The 19,252-nt window shown below is 38.7% G+C and overlaps 1 protein-coding gene across 1 annotated transcript in view; it reads left to right on the top strand.

Annotated features, from left to right (window-relative positions):
- LOC121372465 overlaps positions 1-19,252 on the top strand; it is a 95,948-nt gene that overhangs the window by 36,127 nt on the left and 40,569 nt on the right. The window contains exon 2 of the mRNA XM_041498781.1: positions 14,170-16,428. Within this exon, the coding sequence (XP_041354715.1) occupies positions 14,206-16,428 (2,223 nt within the window). The 5' untranslated portion in view covers positions 14,170-14,205. The remainder of the gene's footprint in view (positions 1-14,169; positions 16,429-19,252) is intronic.

Below are 19,252 nucleotides of genomic sequence, written 5' to 3' on the forward strand. Positions count from 1 at the left end.
AGCTGATGTAAGCAGCAGATTGGATTTCACAGGCATTTCCCCCAGTTAGTCGGGCTTCCATTCTTTTCCTCAACATTACATGCACATTTTTCTTCCCTGTCTATTTTTTGCTCTCTCTGTGTCTCTCTCTCTCTGTCTCTCTGTCTCTCTAGCCTTACCTATTGCTCTGGTATCCATTGCCACCTTGCCGCATGTGCCCCTAATTTTCTTTTCCGACTCATAGCTTAACGGTTTCTACCGACTTTCTGGGAATAACGAGGCATTATGAAGGAAGAGTGTGGCGCTTGCTGAGTGGGTTATAGCCAGTGGAACTGATCAGTTGTCATACATTGTCTTTATGTGTGTGGGTGTCAAGAGTGTTTTTGGGGAAGAGTTTTTCATCCGTAGTTTTATTTGAAGGGCAAATAGAAAAAAAAGTGTCAATTTCTTACTGGAAATGTGTTCTTGCATTTTTGACATGCCGGTAATGGTTGAATCATAAGGATTTCCATATGCAATGGATTTAATGAAAGGCCAGCAGGTATGGTATGGTTCTGCATGCAACCTGTTGCCATGTTCATTTTAAATGTTGATTTCAAATGTTGATTTCAAATGTTCATTTCAATTCAGGGATGTGATTTTAAAGATTTTTATAGCATTTCAGCTTTTTTTTGCATGAAATATTTTTTACAAAGTACTCTGAAATTAATCTGATAAACAAAAATGTATGATTATTAAAGTATGGTATATTATTATTATGGTATAGGGTTTTTAACTTTTTACAGCTTTTGTTGTTTCATTTTTATGAAGTTACTAAAAAGGCATGATATCTGTAGTAGTAGGTAGTACCTTTCTGATGGCGATGGGGTCGACTTTACGAAGTTACTAAAAAGGCATGATATCTATAGTAGTAGGTAGTACCTTTCTGATGGCGATGGGGTCGACTTTACGAAGTTACTAAAAAGGCACGATATCTATAGCAGTAGGTAGTACCTTTCTGATGGCGATGGGGTCGACTTTACGAAGTTACTAAAAAGGCACGATATCTATAGCAGTAGGTAGTACCTTTCTGATGGCGATGGGGTCGACTTTACGAAGTTACTAAAAAGACACGATATCTATAGCAGTAGGTAGTACCTTTCTGATGGCGATGGGGTCGACTTTACGAAGTTACTAAAAAGACACGATATCTATAGCAGTAGGTAGTACCTTTCTGATGGCGATGGGGTCGACTTTACGAAGTTACTAAAAAGACACGATATCTATAGCAGTAGGTAGTACCTTTCTGATGGCGATGGGGTCGACTTTACGAAGTTACTAAAAAGACACGATATCTATAGCAGTAGGTAGTACCTTTCTGATGGTGATGGGGTCGACTTTACGAAGTTACTAAAAAGACACGATATCTATAGCAGTAGGTAGTACCTTTCTGATGGCGATGGGGTCGACTTTACGAAGTTACTAAAAAGGCACGATATCTATAGCAGTAGGTAGTACCTTTCTGATGGCGATGGGGTCGACTTTACGAAGTTACTAAAAAGGCACGATATCTATAGTAGTAGGTAGTACCTTTCTGATGGCGATGGGGTCGACTTTACGAAGTTACTAAAAAGGCACGATATCTATAGCAGTAGGTAGTACCTTTCTGATGGCGACGGGGTCAACTTTACGAAGTCACTAAAAAGGCACGATATCTATAGCAGTAGGTAGTACCTTTCTGATGGTGACGGGGTCAACTTTACGAAGTCACTAAAAAGGCACGATATCTATAGTAGTAGGTAGTACCTTTCTGATGGGGACGGGGTCAACTTTACGAAGTCACTAAAAAGGCACGATATCTATAGCAGTAGGTAGTACCTTTCTGATGGTGACGGGGTCAACTTTACGAAGTCACTAAAAAGGCACGATATCTATAGCAGTAGGTAGTACCTTTCTGATGGCGATGGGGTCAACTTTACGAAGTTACTAAAAAGGCATGATATCTATAGCAGTAGGTAGTACCTTTCTGATGGCGACGGGGTCAACTTTTATGGTTTAACTCATTGTTAAAGGGACATACCCTAGTTTCAACCCGTGAAAATTAACACTAAGTTTAGTTAATCTACAAACCTGTAACACATTTGGATAAAGTTACAACTGAGTGAAACATGAGTCTCTGACTTTGAAATGGTGAAATACCCTCTAAAAATAGACTAAAAGTCTACACCATAACTGTTACTTCTCAGACGTACGTACGTTTTGAAAAATATGAGAAATGTATTTTGTGATATTAAAAACACCATGATGACCAAAAACACTTCGAATGTACAGAAATGCATAATCTAAACAATAAAATCTAAGTAAAGTATGATTTCAGTTATCAGAAAACAGCTCTAATAGTAAACAATATGTCTTAGTGTTTAAAAACCAGGGTATGTACCTTTAAAGTTTCACATTCACATATGGCTCCATTTCTCACAAACTATATGTCCTTGATCAATAAAACTTGGTTTATAGTTAAGGAAGGAAATGTTTTATTTAATGACGCACTCAGCACATTTTATTTATGGTTATATGGCATCAGGCATATGGTTAAGGACCACACAGATATTGACTGAACTAAATCCCACCTCTAATATCTACAGATGCAGCTGTTAGCAACATTGGATAGGTTTATGTTAGGCGAGATAGTTAATTGAAAAAATTGATGTTTTTAAAAGGGTATCATATCTTTGTTTATTACACTGATGTGCAGACAGTCTATGATCGATTCCCAGTGGTGGGCCCATTGGGCTATTTCTAGCTCCAGCAAGTGCACCACAACTGGTATATCAAAGGCTATGGTATGTGCTATCCTGTATGTGGGATGGTGTATAATAAAGATCCCTTGCTGCTAATCAAAAAGAGTAGCCCATGAAGTGGCGACAGTGGGTTTCCTCTCTCAATATCTGTGTGGTCCTTAACCATATGTCTGATGCCATATAACCGTAAATAAAATGTGTGTCATTAAATAAAACATTTCCTTCCTTCCTTCTGTGTCTCATAAAGTAATAATACCTTTAACTTGATGCTACAAAAATTATTTTTTTAAATTAAAATTAAAATTGCAACAGTTGTAGATAATTAGCACTATAAGGCATCCTTATTTACTTTCATTATATTTAGTATAACACAAATGGAAGGAAATGTTTTATTTAATGATGCACTCAACACATTTTATTTACGGTTATATGGCATCAGACATACGATTAAGGACCACACAGATATTGAGAGAGGAAACCTACTGTCGCCACTTCATGGGCTACTCGTTTTGATTAGCAACAAGGGATCTTTTATATGCACCATCCCACAGACAGGGTAGTACATACCACAGCCTTTGTTACACCAGTTGTGGAGCACTGGCTGGAACGACAAATAGCCCAACAGGTCCACCGACGGGGATCGATCCTAGACGGACTGCGCATCAAGCGAACGCTTTACCACTGGGCTATGTCCCACCCCCAATAATACAAAAGGCAAAGGAATGTTGTTTGTGAAAACCTCAGCTAGGTGTACTTATAGCAAAAAGGCCCAGCACGGATCTTTATAAGCACTTCCCATGTATGGGCAGGACAGTACATACCACAGGTTTTTCTGTATCAGTCATATTTTGTTTAGCTTTGGAAGAGATCCACATAATGTGTCGGATAATATACCACTGCTAGCACTGGACTAGAGTGATCTGTCTGTACAGTTAGAGGTAATAGACTATTTTTGGACAATCACACTGATTTGTTGGGCAAATAGCAACCAGCAATCGGAGATCGGGAAGTAGCTCATTTTATACAATGTTATATATAGCCTGAGGTGGACATTCTGGGTTGCAGTATATCAAATCAGTTGTCATTGGTTATGATGTTGATGATATAGCCTGAGATGGGTGTTCCAGGTTGCAATACATCAAATCAGTTGTTGTTTGCTATGACGTTTATGTTGTATATATATAGTACAGTAAGAGATGGAATTTCCAGGTTGCTGTCTTATTGCAATAATATTAACGTTTTCTTGCTCAATGGTGGGCATTCTAGGTTGTACACCAGATGAACACTAACACAGAACTCTTTGATTTCAACCAGCACTCCAAGGTTGGTATGTATATAGAACATTGGTATGTGCTGTCCTTGTCCAAATTCATACCCAACACAGATGTACTTGAACCCTGCTATTCTATACATGAGAAAGTGCATAAAACGGATCTTTTGGTGCTAATAATAGCAGTAGCCATGTGGGGGTAGCAGTTTTCTTCTCTCAAGCGTATAATTACAGTGTTTAACACCTGATGGCTGTTAATTAAATGATACATGTATTTTGTGATGTTGTTAGTGGCACTTCACCCTTAAAACATGTTGAACAATATTTGTGTAAAATACTTAGTTCTTCAAGCTTAAAGTATTGTTCTATGCATGTCCATGCATGCATTTAAATATGCCTATAGGCCTACTAGTGCACACTATAAAGTGGCAGTCGTCCTTCAGACGGAGTTTGAACCATACATCATTATAGTTGGGGGGTTTTAACAACATGGTGAGAACTCATTGATAAATTATTCATCGGCTATTGCATCTCAAATTTTGGTGTTTTTTAACACATACTTTAAAAAACAATTTTATATGTTTCCATTAGCAGCAAGGGATCTTTTATATGCACATTTCCACAAACAGGACAGCACATACCACAACCTTTGATATACCAGTCATGGGGCACTAGTTTCATATATCATGGTAAGAAACAGCTCACCCCATCAGACAAGTATCTGATAGTCATTTATGACTACACATACCTTCATGTCTCTGTCAGAACTTCTTTTGAAATCAGTTTTGTGCAGAGATACAGTTGAATAGAAGTTGAAGGGGAAGCGGGTATGAAACAAATAAGGACTCAGTAATATTGGGTCATCTACAGTTGGATGAAAGGGGCAGTAAAATAAAGACAGTTTCTTTCCTTGTCTGGGAGGCAGGTCTCCTCCCCCTGCACCCCACTAGTGACTAGACAAAACCCTGTACCCCACTAGAGTCAGCCGTGCTATGGGTATAGTTGTGGACATTCCGGTAGGTCTGGGATCTCATTATTCCCATGCCTGGCTGGAAGAACAGCGCCACTGACAGGACAGAATGCTATCACATCCATCACATGGCGATTCCCTGTCGGTGTAGATTTAAGTGGTGTGTAACCACCTGCCTGTGATCGACACACTGCAGTGCTTGCTGCCATCACACTGGTATTGTCTGACTGGCACAATGGTCTGCATGATAGTTAGGAGTGGACGTACCTCGGTGGTCACCTTTAGGTGTGATAGGTCCCAGGATCAATTGTCATCAATGGACTTCTGTTTTTTTCTAATCCTAGCCAGTGTTGCCATGACTAGCATATTAAAAAAGTTTGTTTTGTTTAACAACACCACTAGAGCACATTGATTTATTCATCATCGCCTATTAGATGTCAAATATTTGGTAATTTTTACATATAGTCTTGAAGTGAAAACCTGCTATATTGTTTCATAAGTAGCGAGGGAGTCTTTTGTATACACTTTACAACAGACAGGACAGCATATACCATGGCTATATTAGTTGTGGTGCACTAGTTGGAATGGGAAAAATGCAATCAGAGAATGGTCCACTAGGGTCCACTAAGGTGGTTCGATCCTATGATGTCAAATTGTTTTTAATTTTGACATATAGTCTTAGAGAGGAAACCCGCTACATTTTGACATATAGTCTTAGAGAGGAAACCCGCTACATTTTGACATATAGTCTTAGAGAGGAAACCCGCTATACTTTGATATATAGTCTTAGACAGACCTGTCAACCTTTAGTCAAGAGAAAGCAGGAGATGTGTGTTGAAAAAGCAGATTTTGTCAAAAAGCAGGAGATTTTTTAAATTCACACAATTTAACCCAAAATCGCAAGATTTAAGAAAAACATTATTACAATAAGTTATATGAATATTTTATAATGTCATATATACTTCTTAACCTTAGATCTTGGCATTAAAAAAAATTAAAAAATATATATATATATTTTTTTTTTTTTTTTTTTTTTTTAAAGTTTAAATATTATTATGATTTAATACATATTTAAAAAAAAAAAAAATATTTTATCCAAAATTTTTAAGAACATGAACAAGAAATAAAAAATTTAATTAGTACATTTACGGTATTACACTTACAGCCTTACAGGTTGCGTTACATTATCATTTGTGGTTAGTGTACCTAAGTACCAAAGACAAATTTATATAAATCTTATAAATTAATATTAAGTTTTTACTATAATGAGGAACGGTGGTGTGGTACTTATTTAAAATCATTATAATGATGTAATAAACATTGTATTTTCATTAATCATAAGTAAAACCTCATTACGGACATCGTGTGAAATATATCGGAATTATACCCATTTCCGTGAGTAACTTTATGTCAATGTCAAACACAACATTTTTTAATTGTACAAAAAGAATTTCTTGAAGTGTACCCTTATAATCAACATTTTACCGCACAAACATACAAAATTAACTGACACAAGTATGTTTATACAGCTAATTGGTCTTTTCGTTGTCTTGCTGTGACATGTGATTTTAACATGCATCGTGTGTATCGCTGTCAACTCGGGAGTCTGGCAGTTCAAATTTGTCATAGTTGCATTATGTAATCCAGTGGGAAGACATTTTACTATTCAGAGGTGTTATTAGAACTAAATTGGATAGTGGGTTTTTTTATATGGCAACACTGAATGTCAATACACAGCCTGTTGAATTAGCGGCAACACGATTCGTAGCCATTACGATGACAACAAACATTATAATAACACGTCATTTTATAAAAAAAATTTAACAATATAGGTCTCACTACACAGATGTCATCTGCCATTGAAACCCATGTTAAACTGCCCAACTTCAAGTGAAGATTGCCCATAGAACGGGTTCTCGTTGGCACCAACAACATACACCATTGCGAACATACATTATATAAGCATTTATTTTCACTGCAAAATTGAGAACATTTCCGTCTCAGTTTTTTGCTATATGACCGCATCTGGCTGTAGTACCGGTCCGAACAGGTGGTTCATTAATCGATTCACTCCGGCTGTCACGTGCGCTATATACCCATGTCCCAAAAGGTCGATGCACAATATTACAAAATAACATGGGCAAAAATACAGCCAGAAGGCTTACCATTAAACATACATATTGTTTTAATTCTTCACCATTTCCTAGAAGTGAATATGTGAACCATAACATGTGTCACAATTAGGAACTATAGTGGACCGTGATGAATGAACTCTCACCCGGAAGTGATCTGTGTAGTGAGACCTTAAGGTCTCACTACACAGATGTCATCTGCCATTGAAACCCATGTTAAACTGCCCAACTTCAAGTGAAGATTGCCCATAGAACGGGTTCTCGTTGGCACCAACAACATACACCATTGCGAACATACATTATATAAGCATTTATTTTCACTGCAAAATTGAGAACATTTCCGTCTCAGTTTTTTGCTATATGACCGCATCTGGCTGTAGTACCGGTCCGAACAGGTGGTTCATTAATCGATTCACTCCGGCTGTCACGTGCGCTATATACCCATGTCCCAAAAGGTCGATGCACAATATTACAAAATAACATGGGCAAAAATACAGCCAGAAGGCTTACCATTAAACATACATATTGTTTTAATTCTTCACCATTTCCTAGAAGTGAATATGTGAACCATAACATGTGTCACAATTAGGAACTATAGTGGACCGTGATGAATGAACTCTCACCCGGAAGTGATCTGTGTAGTGAGACCTTAAGGTCTCACTACACAGATGTCATCTGCCATTGAAACCCATGTTAAACTGCCCAACTTCAAGTGAAGATTGCCCATAGAACGGGTTCTCGTTGGCACCAACAACATACACCATTGCGAACATACATTATATAAGCATTTATTTTCACTGCAAAATTGAGAACATTTCCGTCTCAGTTTTTTGCTATATGACCGCATCTGGCTGTAGTACCGGTCCGAACAGGTGGTTCATTAATCGATTCACTCCGGCTGTCACGTGCGCTATATACCCATGTCCCAAAAGGTCGATGCACAATATTACAAAATAACATGGGCAAAATACAGCCAGAAGGCTTACCATTAAACATACATATTGTTTTAATTCTTCACCATTTCCTAGAAGTGAATATGTGAACCATAACATGTGTCACAATTAGGAACTATAGTGGACCGTGATGAATGAACTCTCACCCGGAAGTGATCTGTGTAGTGAGACCTTAAGGTCTCACTACACAGATGTCATCTGCCATTGAAACCCATGTTAAACTGCCCAACTTCAAGTGAAGATTGCCCATAGAACGGGTTCTCGTTGGCACCAACAACATACACCATTGCGAACATACATTATATAAGCATTTATTTTCACTGCAAAATTGAGAACATTTCCGTCTCAGTTTTTTGCTATATGACCGCATCTGGCTGTAGTACCGGTCCGAACAGGTGGTTCATTAATCGATTCACTCCGGCTGTCACGTGCGCTATATACCCATGTCCCAAAAGGTCGATGCACAATATTACAAAATAACATGGGCAAAATACAGCCAGAAGGCTTACCATTAAACATACATATTGTTTTAATTCTTCACCATTTCCTAGAAGTGAATATGTGAACCATAACATGTGTCACAATTAGGAACTATAGTGGACTGTGATGAATGAACTCTCACCCGGAAGTGATCTGTGTAGTGAGACCATAAATAGGCTATCCCACAATTCTCACTTCGGCAAAGGTTAAACAGTCGGGACAATTCGGCCTGGTACATTCTCGGAAACCGAAAGTAGTCGACATTTTCCGAATGAGAAAAAAAGGCAGAGTTACTTCCCTTCTGTTATTTTGACAAAAGAGGATCAATTTTTTTTTATGCTTACAAAAATGTCATTTAAAAGGAGAAACTGTCTCCCGCACAGGTGAAAGGAGATTTGATCAAATACCAGGAGACTCCCGCGGAATCCGGGAGGGTTGACAGGTCTGGTCTTAGAGAGGAAACCCGCTACATTTTGACATATAGTCTTAGAGAGGAAACCCGCTACATTTTGACATATAGTCTTAGAGAGGAAACCCGCTACATTTTTAATTCTGACATATAGTCTTAGAGAGGAAACCCGCTACATTTTTACATTAGAAACAAGGGATCTTTTATATGCACCATCCCACAGACAGGATAGCACATACCACAGCTTTTGATATACTAGTCTTGGTGCACTGGCTGGAACGAGAAATAGCCCAATGGGCTCACTGACAGGGATTGATCCCAGACTGACCATGCATCAGGCGAGCATTTTACCTCTGACCTCAATTCCTTTTTAAATCTCTCAATATATTCTTCCCACCAATGACTATACCATGGATTAAGAAAATAGACAATGTATTTGTTTTGGGGTTTTTTAGTAGAGTTTTTATAGCATTTTGAGAAATAGTGTTGTGCATTCTCCTTCCAGTGAATTTTTATTTTTATTTGTTAGTGTCTGAGTTTTTGTGATATTGTTTTGAGAAATGGTGTCTCCATCATCCAGTGATTATAATTTTCTTTATTCATCAGGTCGGAGTGTTTGTGATATCGTTTTGAGAAATAGTGTCATCTGTATTGATCACAGAACATGTCTGATAACTCTCACTGCAGTCAGTGCTCGGCTAAACGGCCTCATCGATCGCAGTCTCATAATCTAATTCATTACATAGCCATCTTTTTTAATCCATGTCATCTGTTTTGCATCACACAGAAGGAAGCAGGCACATTGAGTACAAATAAAATAACCAACTGCTCATCACATTGTTTGATATTTATGTACAAGCATGTCTTTAGAATAGCCAACTGCTCATCACATTGTTTGATATTTATGTACAAGCATGTCTTTAGAATAGCCAACTGCTCATCACATTGTTTGAAATTTATGTACAAGCATGTCTTTAGAATAGCCAACTGCTCATACATTGTTTGATATTTATGTACAAGCATGTCTTTAGAATAGCCAACTGCTCATACATTGTTTGATATTTATGTGTGAGCATGTCTTTAGAATAGCCAACTGCTCATACATTGTTTGATATTTATGTACAAGCATGTCTTTAGAATAGCCAACTGCTCATACATTGTTTGAAATTTATGTGTGAGCATGTCTTTAGAATAGCCAACTGCTCATACATTGTTTGATATTTATGTACAAGCATGTCTTTAGAATAGCCAACTGCTCATACATTGTTTGAAATTTATGTGTGAGCATGTCTTTAGAATAGCCAACTGCTCATACATTGTTTGAAATTTATGTGTGAGCATGTCTTTAGAATAGCCAACTGCTCATACATTGTTTGAAATTTATGTGTGAGCATGTCTTTAGAATAGCCAACTGCTCATACATTGTTTGAAATTTATGTGTGAGCATGTCTTTAGAATAGCCAACTGTTCATCACATTGTTTGAAATTTATGTGTGAGTATGTCTTTAGAACAGCCAACTGCTCATCAAATTGTTTGAAATTTATGTATGAGCATGTCAACTGCTTATCAAATGGCTTCAAATTTATGTGTGAGCATGTTTTTAGAATAAAAATGCATAAGTCATAAGGATTATTGATGCAAAAACTATTTTAAATTTGTTTCATGGAATGCTTGTTTTCAACACTTAACAACAGGGGTGTAATATGGACTGGATTATGTGGGTAAGCAAATATGAACGAACCTACCGGACCCTTTTATCTACATTACATCTTCCCCTGGACATCTACATATGTATCTGTATTATGTGGGTAATCAAATATGAACCTACCGGTCCCTTTTATCTACATTACATCTTCCCCTGGACATCTACATATGTATCTGTATTATGTGGGTAATCAAATATGAACCTACCGGTCCCTTTTATCTACATTACATCTTCCCCTGGACATCTACATATGTATCTGTATTATGTGGGTAATCAAATATGAACCTACCGGTCCCTTTTATCTACATTACATCTTCCCCTGGACATCTACATATTATCTGTATTATGTGGGTAATCAAATATGAACCTACCGGTCCCTTTTATCTACATTACATCTTCCCCTGGACATCTACATATGTATCTGTATTATGTGGGTAATCAAATATGAACCTACCGGTCCCTTTTATCTACATTACATCTTCCCCTGGACATCTACATATGTATCTGTATTATGTGGGTAATCAAATATGAACCTACCGGTCCCTTTTATCTACATTACATCTTCCCCTGGACATCTACATATTATCTGTATTATGTGGGTAATCAAATATGAACCTACCGGTCCCTTTTATCTACATTACATCTTCCCCTGGACATCTACATATGTATCTGTATTATGTGGGTAATCAAATATGAACCTACCGGTCCCTTTTATCTACATTACATCTTCCCCTGGACATCTACATATGTATCTGTATTATGTGGGTAATCAAATATGAACCTACCGGTCCCTTTTATCTACATTACATCTTCCCCTGGACATCTACATATGTATCTGAATAGCCTAATATTGCACTGTAAAAAAACGTGTCTTAGCCTCAGCGGGAAGTGGGGGGTGTCTGCGAACCCGGCAAATCCACCCCTACTCTACACCCATGAAAAGTAAAATCTTAAGTGAACATTGGATAGGTCGTATTTCAATACTGTTATCTTTTACCTACACAGCCAAGAGGGTGGGATGTAGCCCAGTCAGTTGAGCACTCAGCTTGTGTCGCAGGATCAAACCACCTCAGTGGATCCATTCAAACTGATTGTCATTTTTCTCATTCCAACTAGTGCATCACAACTGGTCAAATGACTTGGTATGTGCTGTCCTGTCTGTGGCATGGCGCATATAAAAGATCCTTTACTGCTAATGGACAAATGTCTAAGACTATATGTCCAAATTACCAATGTTTGATGTCTGATAGCTGATGATTAATTAATCAATGTGCTCTAGTGGTGTTGTTAAACAAAAACAAACTTTCAACTTTTAACACAGTAAAATATTAAAATATGTTCATGACTGTGGCTTTGTTGCAGTTTGAGAAACACAGTAAAATATTAAAATATGTTCATGACTGTGGCTTTGTTGCAGTTTGAGAAACGTACATGAATTGATTATCACACTGTACCATATTTCATTACCGTGTCTGTTTGCTTTAAAACTCTATTCATTGAGAATTAATCATCCTCAGTAATTATTTACTTTACTATTTTATACTGCTATCCTGCAATATCTTTTGGTTTACTTTACTATTTTATACTGCTATCCTGCAATATCTTTTGGCTACAGTCTCTAATCTACATTGGGGCCAGATGTAGCCCAGTGGTAAAGCTCTCGCCTGATCATCCCCTTTCACTGGGTTGATTGGGCTATTTCTCATTCCAGCCCATGCTCCACAACTGGTGAAACAAAGGCCATGGTATGTACTATCCTGTCAGTAGACTGGTGCATATAAAAGATCCCTTGAACAAAGTAGGCCATGGTGTGGTGGTAGCTGGTTTCTATGCTTGTTTATGTTAATAGGAAACCAGCGGTAGTAAGTAAACAAAAACTTCACCAAAAAGTAACAATTAAAAAATCCAATGCTAAAGCCCATGCCTGCATTGTTGACCATCAATAGTTCAAAGTCACTTGCTATCAGTTGCTATCATGAATGGTATACCAAAGGATGTGGTGTGTACTATCCTGTCTGTGGGAATGTACATATAAAAGATCGCTTGCAACTAATATGGGAAAATGTAGCAGGTTGCCCTGTAAGACTGTGTGAAAGTTACCAATGTCTGGCTGATCCAATAGCTCATCCAATAGTGATGGGGCAGACGTAGCCCAGTGGTAAAGCGTTTGCTTGATGCACGGCCGGTCTTGGATCAATCCCCGTCAGTGGGCCCATTGGGCTATTTCTCACTTCAGCCAGTACACCACAACTAATATGTCAGAGGCCATGGTATGTGTTATCCTGTCTGTGGGATGGTGCATATAAAAGATCCCTTGCTGCTAATCGAAAAGAGTAGCCCATGAAGTGGCGACAGAGGGTTTCCGCTCTCAATATCTGTGTGGACCATAATCATATGTCCGACACCATATAATCATAAATAAAATGTGTTGAATGCGTCATTAAATGAAACATGTCCTTCCATCCTTCCTTCCAATAGCTGATGATGAATAAATCAATGTGCACAAATGGTGTCATTAAAGAAAACAATGTTGTGAGTTAATTTATTGTTTGTTATAGCTCCAATATACACATCCCACTTTGTTTGTGGTTAACACAGCCAGCCGCCACTCAACACAGCTGTCGTTGGGAGAAAACCACCAATACTGTCACCTTATTATAGTTACAACTTAATGTGACCTTATTCTAACCTTATTTCTTAACACTGATTTTTATTATCTTCTTATAGCGGCGATTGTAATGATCTTACAGGACCGTGTTTCTTTGCAGTGATTATTATGATCTCTGACCTCATCTATTTATTAGTTTATTAGTCCAACCAAAGGGGATTATAGGTTTCATCTCTATTCTTTTGTCTGTCTGTTTGTCTGTCTGTCTGTCTCTGTCTGTCTGTCTGTCTGTCTGTGTCTGTCTGTCTGTCTGTTTGTCCGTCTGTCTGTCTCTGTTTGTCCGTCTGTCTGTCTCTGTCTGTCTGTCTGTGTCTGTCTGTCTGTGTGTCTGTCTGTGTGTGTCTGTCTGTCTGTCTGTCTGTCTGTCTGTCTGTCTGTGTCTGTCTGTCTATCTGTCTGTCCCACATATAGCTTTCCAGACCTTTTTTCCCACAATGCTTCAAGATATTGAACTGATATTTTGTTAGTGTTTCATTAAGTACTGTTACAGATCAAATTTGACTTTCATGGCAATTTATATAGTTTTGGCAGAATATTAGCTCTTGAACTTAGGAGATACGAACATTTGTTTTCTGGACTTTTTTTTGCAGTGCCTCGGAATATTGAGCTGGAATTTTGTGTATAGCTTTTTCATGTACTGTTACAGAACAAGTATAACTTTTATGGCAATATACCCATTTTTCTTAATAATGGGTTTTATGATTTTATTTTAACTGTGATTTTATAATGATCTTACTGTAACCTCTTCATTATGTTCATTATGACCTTTGACCTCATTTCTGTGTTTCTTATTTTATTTACTCTGACCTCATTTCTTTGCAGTGCTGATGCTGACGATGTAATGGAAGCAGCTGTCAAATGGAAAGAAGTGGTGGCCGAGGAAGCCATCATGCCAGCTCGACTACGCCATCTCGGTCAGACCCGGCTCAAGCCGCCAAGGTGAACCCCTCACAGAGGTCACAGCAGAGGTCAAAGATCTATGATGTTTCTGTGCCCTCGAAGCAGACGGCGACCTTCCCTCAAGGTCAGGATCAGGGACTCAGCTTCCTGGCCATCGCTCAGGCTGCCAGTAACAGACCGAGCTCCAGCAAGCCGTCTGTGCCGGAACACAAAACGTCAAACAGTCTTCCAGCCCGGGCTTCTCTTAATGTGTCTTCATCATCGGGTCAAGGAGACAGTAAAACAGGTCAAGCCAATCCAGCCTCCATTGCTCAACTTGCAAACAGTCTGAAGGAGCAGAGCGTTGCGTCCAGCACAAAGTCTAAAAGTCACGGTGCGTCTAGTGAGAAGGTAAAATATGACACGCATCCAGGTTCACACAAATCTGGACAAAAGTCCAAATCGGCAGCAAATCAGAAATCTAAGACTATTATCAGAAGTGAGGAATATGGAGTGCCAGCAAAGGCAAAACGACCTGAAAATCTGCCAAAGTCACAAAGTGATTTTATTGCTGAACATTTTCCTGCTAGTCCTAAATCTAAGGTTCATTTCAAGTCTAAATCACAGGATAAAACAAACGAGGTTAAGCGACAATCATCTGAACCTCTCCCCCCAAGTGAGCTTCATAAAAAATCAGGTCACAAGTCAAAGAGCAGTAGTAGAGATGATATAGAAAGTGTCTCGAATGAAAAGACCAAACAGTCTGTGATAAAACCTAAAAGGAGTGCCAGTGTTGATTCTACTCTGTCTGGTAACAAGAAGTCAGCTGATGCACAAAAGTCTTCAAGTGATCATTCTCAGTCTAACTCAAGAACTAAATCATCCAGTGGTAAAACTGATGAAGTACTTTCAGAAGGTTCTGTGCCAAAGAAGAAAATCACCTTCACGAACAAAGACTCGTCATCATTTAGTGTGATCACAGAACAACCCAGCAGCATCCAGAAGAGGTTTTCAAAGGATGGAGGCAACAAGACGGTGATCATTGGCCTGGACAGTGTGGTTGCCCCAAAGGTCCAGACCAGCGTGCCTGTCCTGAACCACCACAAACAACATGAGCCGAAGAAGACTCTCAAGAAACAGGCCACATCCTCCTCCAGCGGAGTCTCGCTGGAGTCTGTCGCCACGACGGCCACCAGACTGGACGATGTCCATGTTGACCTCACAGAGATCGTGGAGGACCAGGGCTACAAACCCGTACATTCCACAGAGGGGATCCAGGTTCAGCTGGGCATCCCGAGTGCACCGTACCACCGCATCGTGCACGTGACGACTCGCAGCATCTGCCTGAGCTGTGCCGGGGCCCTGCTGCTGCTGCTCGGTTCACTGCTGATGTTTGGTCCGGTTCTCGTGCTGGTCATCGTCCTGGTTCCCCTGTGTCTGCTCGTCAAGCGGCTGTGTGACGTCTGCTGCTGCTGCCGCTACTGTGGTCACTGCTGCTCCTTCTGCTGCACGGAGCACGTCTCACAGACGGAACAGATCTGGTTACAGAAGTCACCCAGCAGCTGTCCCGTCGTCCAGAGTCTGGTGATCCTGCAGCACGGGATGGACATAGACAGGATTCGCGATCTCATCAATGCTCGGCTCATCTCGGCCGAGGACCGGCGGGGAAACCGACTCTATCCACGCTTCACGCAGAGGATCGTGCCCTTCTGCTGCGGCTACGCATGGGTGAATGACCGACGCTTCATCATCAGTAATCACATCTTCGACATAACACTGCGACTGCGGTCGCTGGAAGATCTGCAGGAGTACATTGCCGACATGGCGTCCCACCCTCTGCCCATGGAGTACCCACTGTGGGACATCCAGATCTACCAGAACTTTGGCCCGCAGAGAGACACAGTTCTACTGTTCCGAATGCACCCATGCATGACTGACGGAATCTCCATGATACAGATTCTTCAACAGGCTCTTGTGGATTCGCAGGATGTGGTTTTACGACCTTTTCATCGAGGAATTGGCCCGGCGTTTCTGGGTACTTTCCGTGCATTTTTCTTTGGCCCTTTGCTGTTCTGTTATAAATATCTGTGTCTGAAGAATGACTTCAACCTCCTCCACGGGAACCACGTTCACCCGTCGGGCGAGATGGCGATCGCGTGGTCAGCTCCCTTCAGCATCCGGGCAGCCACAAGGATCAAACAGGTAAACATACTTATATTTCTAAATCTCTTCACAACTTTCTTATTAATGGCAAGTGTTTAACAATATTATAATATGCATTACCTCCACTTCAAATAATATATTATTAAGTACCCTTGGTAACTGATCAATATCATGTGGCTAACAAAATCAAGCCCTATACCTTGATTGACAAATCAATACATTTTAAAAATATTCTGATATAAAATTTTCAATCTATTTAAAACACACCAGCAACATACTTTCAATGTAAACAAACTATTTCTAGGAAGTATTGACCTTTGACTGGCTCTGTAGTGTGTTAATCAGTGAGAAAAAGACGGATCGCCCGTCGGACTGGTAGTTGTATTGTTTAACTCTTACAGTCAGTAAAAGACGGATCACCCGTCGGACTGGTAGTTGTATTGTTTAACTCTTACAGTCAGTAAAAGACGGATCGCCCGTCGGACTGGTAGTTGTATTGTTTAACTCTTACAGTCGGTAAAAGACGGATCGCCCGTCCGACTGGTAGTTGTATTGTTTAACTCGTCCATCAGAATGTTTAGTCGCATTTGGTGAACGGGCCAGTACTTTCTGCAGCCCTGAATACCCAATTAAATATTATATTAATATTGTGCTTTCTATTATGGAGTGGGGTTGTGTTTTTTTTTAAACCTGTCTAAACCATACCCTGGACAAACCGGAATCCTGTCAAAGTTTCATGATCCCAAATTTTCCAAATTCTGAACGGGATCCTCTAAACACCGGATTCAGTCTAAATAACATAAATATTAGGTGATCCGGTTCAGACTTGTTTCACTGTACTTGTTTGTGTTGTTATTAATCAATATTAGGTCCCTGGCGTGATCCGGTTCAGACAGGTTTCACTGTACTTGTTTGTGTTGTTATTAATAAATATTAGGTCCCTGGCATGATCCGGTTCAGACAGGTTTCATTGTACTTGTTTGTGTTGTTATTAATCAATATTAGGTCCCTGGCGTGATCCGGTTCAGACAGGTTTCACTGTACTTGTTTGTGTTGTTATTAATCAATATTAGGTCCCTGGCGTGATCCAGTTCAGACAGGTTTCACTGTACTTGTTTGTGTTGTTATTAATCAATATTAGGTCCCTGGCGTGATCCGGTTCAGACAGGTTTCACTGTACTTGTTTGTGTTGTTATTAATCAATATTAGGTCCCTGGCGTGATCCGGTTCAGACAGGTTTCACTGTACTTGTTTGTGTTGTTATTAATAAATATGTTTTACGTTTAATATACAGATTGTGTGTTTTTCGCTTAGCTTCGTCTGGGTATGAACAAAAACAAAACGTGGTGAACGTTTCAGTGAGCCACTGCACCAATCACACATTTACTGCCTGATTGGTTTTTTTTCAACCCTCTGATTAAATTAAAAGAAATAACACACAGTTAATTAACCATTCATCATGTTACTTTCATCTATAATTGGATTTCAATTCTTTATAGAAACTTTGAGCAATAACTGGTCATCAGTTATAAATACAAATAACATGCTAGAAAATGAATGAAAGATGTAAAATAAAAATAGCGTTATTACAAATAGAATTATTACAATCAAAGGAAGATATAATAGAACATGTGCAATTCGACTTTCACGTCTTTGGAATACTTTCAATAAATATTTACCTAAATTACACAAATCTTTAATATTATTTGTACTTAGCAACTGTATTAATTTGAACATACAGTAGAATCTCGTTGAGTCAAACTCAGAAGGATCGAATACTCTGCAACGCTCAAACCAAATACGAAGTCCCAAGTTACACTTTAACATTGTTGACCGAATGGTTATGTCGAACTACCCGATGGGTCGAACACTTTCTTGGGCACCGACAAGGTTCATAATAATTTTTAATATATAAAACTCTTAAATCGTTAAAAAATTGCCAACATAATACACTTTGAAACTGGAATAATTTCATAAGATAGTTCTATAAAGTCATATCCTTTAATAAATATTTATAAAGATAAGAACATTTAGTCGATTCTTGTAATATGCCTGTAAGATGTTGCTTGCACTATCTATAATTCTCTGCCATAACATGGGTAAATAGAAGTTAGCACTGGCTAGTGAATCCTGCTCTAACCACAAAGCTGAAAATCCCAGGGAGCACAATTATTGTTTGATATGAGTTGCCACATTATTATCCTTTTCACATTTAAACCGAAGTTTATCATAGGCAATATGCAATATACAATTATTTGTATTAAATAATTTGTACCAGTATTTTGACATATGATATGGGTGTACATATGACAGGGGATAACTACCTGTTCAAAATATATCATAATATTATACTTTTAAAATATCTTTACAAAAATCAAGATTTAGCCAACACAATAGTAATTAACTGTTTGCTTTTTTTCATCTTCTTTCTGCTTTTTTTTCTCTTCTCTGTACTTTTATCTCTTTCTGTACTTTTATCTCTTTCTGTACTTTTATCTCTTTCTGTTTGTCCTCCTTGTTTACCATAGTGAAAATTATATTTTATTAAAAAAAGAAGGGAAGCAAAGAGAATTATATTTTATTATTATGGTTTTTGTCATCTTGATTTATTAAATACAGTCAAATGTTGTTATCTACATCTGTTATCGTGTTAGCCCAGTATATTTTATGGTTGAGGAATAGCATAATTTTTACCAAAAAAACTTCAGCCAAGTAGTCTACTGTTCTAGAACTAGACAGACATATGGACAGTGATAACTGCTTTCTTCCATCAGATATAAGTAGACAAACTTGAAACATTTCTGTTCTAATACAACAATAATCCTATGATTGACATTAAATACCCTTTACACTGATCATTTTT

Source organism: Gigantopelta aegis, chromosome 4 (genome assembly GCF_016097555.1).
Source record: "Gigantopelta aegis isolate Gae_Host chromosome 4, Gae_host_genome, whole genome shotgun sequence".
Taxonomy (NCBI): domain Eukaryota; kingdom Metazoa; phylum Mollusca; class Gastropoda; order Neomphalida; family Peltospiridae; genus Gigantopelta; species Gigantopelta aegis.